This window comes from Chlorella variabilis (assembly GCF_000147415.1).
Source record: "Chlorella variabilis unplaced genomic scaffold CHLNCscaffold_18, whole genome shotgun sequence".
Classification (NCBI taxonomy): Eukaryota; Viridiplantae; Chlorophyta; class Trebouxiophyceae; order Chlorellales; family Chlorellaceae; genus Chlorella; species Chlorella variabilis.
Window position 1 is genome coordinate 1,117,630 of NW_005435070.1, and position 7,770 is coordinate 1,125,399.

General features: G+C 66.6%; 3 protein-coding genes across 3 annotated transcripts in view; 1 reads left to right on the forward strand and 2 right to left on the reverse strand.

The window, feature by feature from the left end:
• Positions 1–925: 925 nt before the first annotated feature.
• CHLNCDRAFT_137219 (hypothetical protein) lies at positions 926–2,928 on the reverse strand (the record flags this gene model as incomplete). Its single annotated transcript, XM_005845448.1, has 10 exons — positions 926–1,000; positions 1,134–1,172; positions 1,286–1,345; positions 1,461–1,592; positions 1,728–1,812; positions 1,983–2,124; positions 2,236–2,304; positions 2,464–2,520; positions 2,650–2,695; positions 2,857–2,928. The coding sequence occupies 10 exons, from the start codon at positions 2,926–2,928 to the stop codon at positions 926–928; spliced, it is 777 nt and encodes a 258-aa protein (XP_005845510.1).
• Positions 2,929–3,734: 806 nt separating this feature from the next.
• CHLNCDRAFT_13097 (hypothetical protein) lies at positions 3,735–5,740 on the reverse strand (the record flags this gene model as incomplete). The annotated part of the gene is made up of 3 exons (XM_005845449.1): positions 3,735–4,030; positions 4,217–4,394; positions 5,651–5,740. Coding segments are annotated over 3 exons (564 nt in total), but the record flags the coding sequence as incomplete, so codon positions are not given.
• Positions 5,741–6,178: 438 nt separating this feature from the next.
• The window catches only part of CHLNCDRAFT_137221 (hypothetical protein), a gene marked incomplete at both ends in the record, with an annotated part of 2,235 nt that continues 643 nt past the window's right edge, over positions 6,179–7,770 (forward strand). Inside the window, 4 exons of the mRNA XM_005845313.1 lie at positions 6,179–6,475; positions 6,654–6,725; positions 6,900–7,262; positions 7,418–7,520. Of these exons, the coding sequence (XP_005845375.1) occupies positions 6,179–6,475; positions 6,654–6,725; positions 6,900–7,262; positions 7,418–7,520 (835 nt within the window). The remainder of the gene's footprint in view (positions 6,476–6,653; positions 6,726–6,899; positions 7,263–7,417; positions 7,521–7,770) is intronic.

Genomic DNA, 7,770 nt, shown 5'->3' on the forward strand with positions numbered 1-7,770 from the left:
TGGAGCGGCGCGTGCGGCGCCGGCACGGCCGGAGTGGGCGTGGACAGCTGCCTGGCCGACATACAGGCCGCGTTTGGGCGGGGCGCCAAGCCCGCGGTGCACACGCGGCTGGGCGGGCGGCACCCCTTTGGCCCCACCCACCTCTATGCGTACCGCGGCGCCGTGTTTGAAGTGCTGCGCAGCGGCTCCGTCGCCACAGTGACTCTCTTTGAGGCGTGAGCGTGCGCAAGGCCTGTCTCCCAGTGCAGCCGCACATTTGCAGCTGTCACACCGTCCGCCAGATGGCAGCATCACTGCCTGTTTTGCTGTTGGCACCGCCACTGCGCGTTCCAACTGCACACCACCACCTCCCTCAGACTCCCCCATCTGTTCATTTGTCCCTGTATGGCCTATGCCCTTGTATCTCGCAGCGCGTTGCCGCTTTGCAGCCCTGACTACCCGCTCGCCCCTCAGGCCCCACCCTTTTCCTCCCTGGTGCTGCCGGCCATTGGGCATGGCCTGTTGTGTGGCCAAAACTCCAATCCCTTTGTGCATCCTCACCCTTCCCGCTCCGACCCGCTCTGACCCATCCCGCTCTGTTTGTACAACCACCGCCGCATGTGATCTTGTACCATCCCCCCCTATATTTCATTGACTGCATGGCATGCATGGAACTCTCAAGGGCCCTGTAAACTAAGCCCCTTTTGGTACCCACTATCAAACGCTATGCGTTGCTGCTGGTGCTTGCGTACAGCGTGCATTGTTACAGACCAGGCCCGGCCGCAGCAAATAAGTACACGGAAGTGGGGCAGAGGGAGTACATCAGTGTTAAGTGGATCTTCTCAATCAGTGTACAGTGCTGGACGTCAAGAGAGGGCTGGCGCATGAAATGCGGGGGAGGCAGCTCTGCGGCGAGCCGCCATCCTGGCTGGAGTGGCCGACCCCATCAGTTGCCAAGGCCCGGCACAAACTTGGCCGCGTAAGCAAAGCCGTTGTTGTTCCAGGGGTCGGCGAGGTGGTCCTGAGCACACACAAAACAGAGAGGCAATGCGTTTAGCATGGAGCGATGGGCGGATCACGCCGGGGCGGCGCCGACTCTTTCCACACGCACACGGCACAACAGCAGAGCTTCATGCATGCAAGGCGCAGCTCACATCCAGGTTCTCCAGAGGGCCCTTGCCAGTCACCAGCGCCTGCGGCGGCAGCAGAGGGGCGGGCGACGTGAGGCGGTGGCGGCTGGGCCGCAACCAGAGGCGACGCTGAAGCTGGGCAGGCACGCCAGCTAACCCCGCCCCACCCAACCCACCTGCACGAAGAAGCCGAAGACAGACACCTGCGCCAGGCGGCCGTTCTTGATCTCCTTGACCTGCAAGCAGGGGAGCGCCGGCAGCTCCGCGCACGTCAGTTTGTGGCGGTCCGCCATGCAGCGTGGCGGGTCAAGCGCTGCCAAGACCCCAGCCCCTGCTTCGCCCCTCGCACACCTTGAGCTCGGCCAGCGCCTCGGGGTCGTCGCCCAGGCCCAGGGGGTCGAAGAAGCCGCCCGGGTAGAGCTTGTCGCCGCTGGTGTCCACGGGGCCCTCGCCCGCGTAGCGGTACGCCTCGGCGGTACCGACCTGCACGGCAAGCGCACGGGGTGGCAGGCGATGCAGCGCTCGAGTGCGCAGACCAGCTGTGCCTGAATGGCGCATCGCGCTGGCTTCCTTAAAGAGCTGCCGTTCTCAACCGCAGTGCCACCCTCCCCTGCTCACCAGCACGATCTGGGCCAGCAGGGTGGCAACAATGGACTGGGCGTGGATCAGCTGGGGGTTGCCCAGGTAGTTGAGGCCGTCATCGCTGCGGGGGCAGAGAGGGTGGCGGTGGCGGGGTCGGCAGGTTCAGTGGGCGGGCGCTGGGCTGGAGCCAGGGCTGGGAGATGAGCAGCAACTCGAGGACCGCCGCGGCATGGCGCCAGCTGTGGCCCGCTGCGATTGCTGGCCACACGGCGGCCCCGCTGGCGCGCTCACCCAAAGATGGAGGCGCCCGCCTTGAACCAGACGGCGGCCTCGCCAAAGTCGACCGCGCCAGAGCGCTGGAGGTACTCGGGTGTGAGGATGCCCAGCGCGCCCAGCAGCGCCCAGCGGCTGTGGATCAGCTCGATCTCGCGGTCTGCGGGCAGCGCGGGCGGGGCTTGCGCGCCTCATTGGTTGCTGGCAGCGGCAAGGGCAGCAGGAGGGGTGGCCAGGCTGGCTGCGCGCCCCATGCATCATGCCCACTCACAGCGGGCAAAGGTCTCCGGGTCGGCAGACAGGCCCGCGGTATCCCAGCCGTAGTCGCCAGGGAACTCGCCTGCAGGCGGGACAGGGGCGGCAGGCATGGTGGATGGGGTTTATGCAGGGAGGGGGCCGCTGCCGAGTGACGGAGGGAGGGCGTGTGGCGGGGGCAGCGGGCGGGTGGCGAGATGCAAGGGCCTTCTGCCAGCGGCGGCGGCCTGGCTGGCGCGCTCACCCTTCAGGTAGGAGGGAACCGCACCCTCGGAGAAGGGGCCCAGGAACTTGGCGCGGTCTGCATTGGCAGCACGGAATGGGGTGGTGAGGGAGAGCCTGATGCGCTGGTGCAAGCAATTGCCGGGTTGACTGGTACAGCAATTGCCGGCGGGGGTTGCCAGAGAAGAGCGGGAGACCGCCGACTCACCGGGGCCGTAGAACTCCACGCTTGCGCGGGTCACCTGCTTGCGAGCCTGCAGTGATCGAGCGAGGGCAAGGACTTGAGAGGTGCGATACATGCCATCGCATCATGCCGATCGATGGGCGAAGTCTGCTCGGCAGCAAAGGACAGCGGGGTGGAGCTGTGCAAGGCTACGCGATGCCCATCAGGCCGCACGTTATGCGATGCACCCACCTTGGCGCTCTTGGTGCTCTGGCGAGCGGTGATGCCGGTGAAGGCGCGCGAGGCAGCAACGACGGACGCCATTCTTGCAGGAGGAACAGGTGCCAGGCAAGTGAGAGAGCTGAGAGACGCAAAATGATATGCGTTGTAGGCAGCAACGCGGGCCTTTTGACTCCCTCATCTTGGCAAGCACGGCGGCGCCAGCTGGCCCGCCGGTTCCAGCAAGGATGACCAGCATTAAGTGCAGGCTTTTGTAGGTGCTGCTGCATGGTGCGAGGTAGTACAGGTAGTGTCACGCAGAACCCGGATAGAGGCAAAACTGGATCCGCCACAGCTGGCAGGCTGGCACAAGGCGCAAGGGCGGCAGCGGCGCGGCGGCAAAGTATAGATGGGTTGCGATTCAGGTGCCCATGCTGGCACACACCTGCAGCAGCCCCCCTTACATCAGCTGTGCATTCATGTGTGCAGCAGGTTGAGACAGCATCCACACGGCATCACCATCAGGGGCTGCCTCTCTCCTCTGGCTTGCTGCGCTTGGGCTTGCGCTCGAGGAAGGCGGCGATGCCGCCACCGCCCGGAGCCCTCTTCCCTGCCGCCTGGCGGGGCCGCTCCGCCTCTCGCTGTCGCTGCTCCTCATCCTGGCGCTGCCGCTCCTCCGTGCTCTGCTGCTTGAAGAAGGCGTTGATCCGCTTCTGGCCGGCGCCTGCATATGCAGGCTGCTGCTGCTGCTGCTGCTCCTGTTCCCGCTCCCTTTCCTGCTGCTGGTGGGTCTCTCGCTGCTCCCCTGCTGCCTCGCTGCTCCCCAGCTGCTGCTGGCGCTGCTGCTCGTCCTCCTGCCTCTGCCGCTCCTCCGTTGTCTGCTGCTTGAAGAACTTGCTGATACGCCTCTGGCCGGCGGCATCGCTGCCTGCCTCCTGCTGCTGCGCCGCTGCCGGGTATGTGATGGTCGTGCCGTGCACCCGCGCAAACTTGGTCAGCTGGTGTGCCAGCGGGGCCTTGCCGCGCTGCATGATGTGCCGTACCTGGCAGCCGTGCACCTCCAGAGCATCGCACAGCAGCATGCGGTGGCAGTGCCAGTGGCAGGTCTCGGCGCACATCAGGCAGACGGGCTGCTTCGCACGCGCCAGCTGCAGCAGCTGCTGCAGCCCGGCTGCAAAGGCTGGGGTCTGCATGTAATCGGCATAGCCTGCGATGTGCGCACATAAAAGAGCAAGGTAGGTGAGCAGGGCAGGCAGACAGCCATGAGGAGGAGAAGCCAGGACCCAAGCACGGCAGGCCCACACGTGCTGCGCATCCTGGCTAGTTGGGGAGCAGCACACCAAAACAGGAAAAGAACTGCTCCCTCCTGTGCCCGCGGCCGGCCTGGGCGCACCCCTGAAACTCTCGTTCTCCCAGCCGTCGTTGGCAGCCAGGGCCTTGTTGCGCTTGCGCAGCCCGCCCAGCTCCCGCCCCATCCACTCGTACTGGCATCCGTGCAGCCTGGGCAGCTCCCCGCCCATGGATTCTCGATTGAAATGTGGGTTGCTGCGGCTGCGGGGGGCGGTGCGCACCTGCAGGAAGAGCGCGGTTGCTCAGCTAGCATGGGGTTGGGCAGATGCCGGCTCCCGATGTGCTAAGCACACAATGTTGGCACACTCTGCAACCCATTCTCGGCCATTCAGCACACAGACCGGCCGCCTCTTGCTCGAGGGCGGCCCACTTTGGCCTGGGCAGCCCGGGCCGCCCTCCCCCCCGGGCGCATGTTCGGTGTTGGAGGGGTGTGCCCAGCGATAGGGGGCCCCTGAAGGCATGCGCCGAGGCCGGGAAGCGTGGTTCGGCGCTGCTGCACGCTTGGCGATTTGAACAGAACCACGTGCCGCCGAGCTGCGGCCGCAGTTTCCGGCCCACGGTCTACGGTCGCAGCCACGGGACTCGGCGGCACGGCGTTTGGGCCCAAGCTTGCTGCCGCCGCCGCCGTGCCCGGGGGGCAGCGCGGCGGCGGCGGGGGCACGCTGCGACGCCCCCGTGCTGCCGAGTTGCGGCCGTAGTTTCCTGCCAGAAGCCCACGGCCACAGCCACGGGACTCGGCGGCACGGCGTTTCGGTCCACGGCTTGCTGCCGCCGCCGTCGCAGGGGTGCTGCCTGCGGCGGCGGCGGCACGGCGTTTGGGTCCACGGCTTGCTGCCGCTGCCGCCGCCGCAGGGGTGCTGCCTGCGGCGGCGGCGGTAGCGCACGTGGCAACCCCCCGCGTTTCCTTGCCTCCCATCCACCGGACCCCGTCCTGCGCTTCACTTTGTTTAGGGAGGGGCTGCTCACTGCTCATTGCTCATTGCTCATCGCACACTGCTCAACGCTCATTGCCCTATATCCCACCCAGCCGCAGGACTCCACTGCCGCCCGCGCCCCGCCCCATCTGGCCGCTTGCGCGCCCCATCCCCCCTCGATGGGGCCCGCCCACACCGGGGCCTCCCCCCTCCCGCCCACTGCTTTCTCAATGGCCCCGAGCCGGGGCTGCCCTCATTGCATACATAGTGCGCCTTTCCCTGCTTTTCTAGTGACCTAGCGTTCCGCACTGCCGTTTGGCCAGCCCATGCTCCCGTACCGTTGCGTTTCTCCCCAATGCGCCATGCCACTTTGCCAGTCATACACACGTTTCGATGCGTGCCCTGTCAGCTGCTTGCGTTGCATGTCGCCTTGCTCCACCCCTGTTTTATTGCTTTCTCTGCTTTCGCCCGGTTCCCGTCCCGTTTCGGCGGGGAGTCTATGTTGCAAGCTAGTTCTTGCTTTACCAGACTTTAAGCCCACACAAGCAAGCAAGCACACTCACATCGACCAACACTTTGACGCCGTGCTCCTCCAGCAAGTCTGCCAGCTCAGCCAGGGTCCGGCTGCTATGGCCGATGGTGAAGACGGTCAGCGGCTCCTCCTCCGAGGGCGCGGCGGCCATGCTGCAGCAGGATGGGCGGCGGCAGGATGGGCGGCGACGGCGGCGGGCAATGGCGGCGGCGGTGTGGCACCGCCCATCGATGGCGATGCCCCGCAGCATTGCCTGCCTGCATTAGAGCCCATACTCACGCGGTTAGCCTGAGCCAGAGTTGCCAGGGGTGCGCCCAGACCGATCGGCGAGCCCAGATGTGCCCTTGGAGGAGCCTCCCCTAAGTACAGCAATCTGACTGCTACCACACAAGCAACTGTTCTCAATCAAGCGCCTGGTCTTGAAGGGTAGTTTGTGCAATGCCAGCTGGGCACCCTCTCTAGAGAGGCAGAAGCAGCATCGGCGGCAGCAGTAGTGCCAGATCCGTTGATCAGTGCAGCAGCAGCTGTAGAGTTACTCTGCATTGCTGCTGGAGGGGACATGCGGGCTTTCGGAGTGGGCTGCCAGGCGCAGGCAGCACCACACACGACGCTCAGGGCGCGTCACCTTGCAGAAGCGGCGCACCTGGCAGCAGCGCCGCGGCAGCAGGGCTGCTGGGCACGCCCGCCGCCGCGGCAGCACCGTCGGGACCTGGCGGTGCGCGTGCGGGCAATAGGGTTTGACCTCCCTGGAGCGGAGCAGAGCAACAAGAGCGCTGAGAAATCAGCAGAGGAGCTAACCCGGGGGGCGGCCAGCCTGCTGCTGTACAGCCAGGTCCTCAAGGGCAAACCGGCACAGGTGCGTGCCCCTTCGCTTGCAAAGTGAATGCAGACCAACTACCCCCAGGCTTGGATTTTGCTACTGTCATCTGCAGCGCCTGCCTTGGCGAACCGCCACCGCCTGCCTGCTGTTTTTCTGGTGCAGGCCTTCCTGGGGGTGCTGACGCTGCTGCAGAAGGGCAGCCCTGCTGGTGCAGCAGTACGGGGAGATGTACAGGCAGCTGGCAGCAGACGACTACGCCAGCTGGCAGGACTATCTGCTGGACCAGGTAAGTTGCTGTGTGTGATAGGGCTGTTGGCAGCACAGCGGATGTAGACATCTGCTGCGACGGCCTCATGCCCCGCCACCATGCCGCGCTGCCATGCGTGGCACCACGCAGCGCAGAAGGCGGCCTGCCTCCCCGCTCACAGCCACGCCCCGCGGCGCCCTGCCTGCCCCGCAGGTCATCAAGGGCTCCGACAACCCGCTGGCCCGCGCCGCCGCCGCCGGCAAGCCCACCGCGCACCTGCACCGCGCCGCCGCTCACGACCTGGATGTGCTGCAGCAGCTGGCTGTGCTGGAGCGCACGCTGGCCACCTGGGTCAGGGACTCGGCCTACGGAGTGGGGGAGGAGTGGCTCGAGGCCGCCAGCTGCCTGGCGCCGCGGGAAGGGGCCGCGGCCGGCGGCGAGCCGCAGCCGGTGCCGCAGGCGCTGCTGGGCGGCGAGGCGCCGCCGCCGCAGCTGCTGGCGCCGCTGACGGACGCGCAGCGGGCGGGGCTGCGGGCCGAGCTGGCGGGCAAGTGGAAGTGGAGCGAGGGGGTGGAGGTGCGTGCGGGCAGGGCCGCCTGCTGGCCTGCTGGGCATGCGTCGGGGAGGTGTGGTGGGAGACGGCAGCAGTGCCCGGCGCCTGGCTTGAACAACACGCACGAGTGTCGTTTGAAGCGGCGGGCACTGTCCCTATGCCCACCCCCGCCCTGCAGCTCCTGGTGCGCTACCACGCGGCGCACGGCTGCGGACTGGTCAGCCAGCACGGGGTGCTGACGTGGGTGGACAAGCTGCTGCAGGCGCAGGATGTCCTAAAAGGTGCGGCTCCCATGCTGCAGCGCACGGGGCAAAGCCGTGCTGCTGTCTTCTTTCTTTGGCACTGCTTGCCTCCCCCATCCGGGTGTGGGCACCGTGCTCCCTGCCAACATGTCGCTGCCACGCACTGCTCCCGCTGCCAGGCACGCATGAGCTGGCGGTGGCGGAGGCGTCGGGGTTTGTAGGCAGCCATCACCACGCCGCTGCCACCATGATGGCGGCCCTCACCGACTTTTTGCAAAAGGACCCGCGG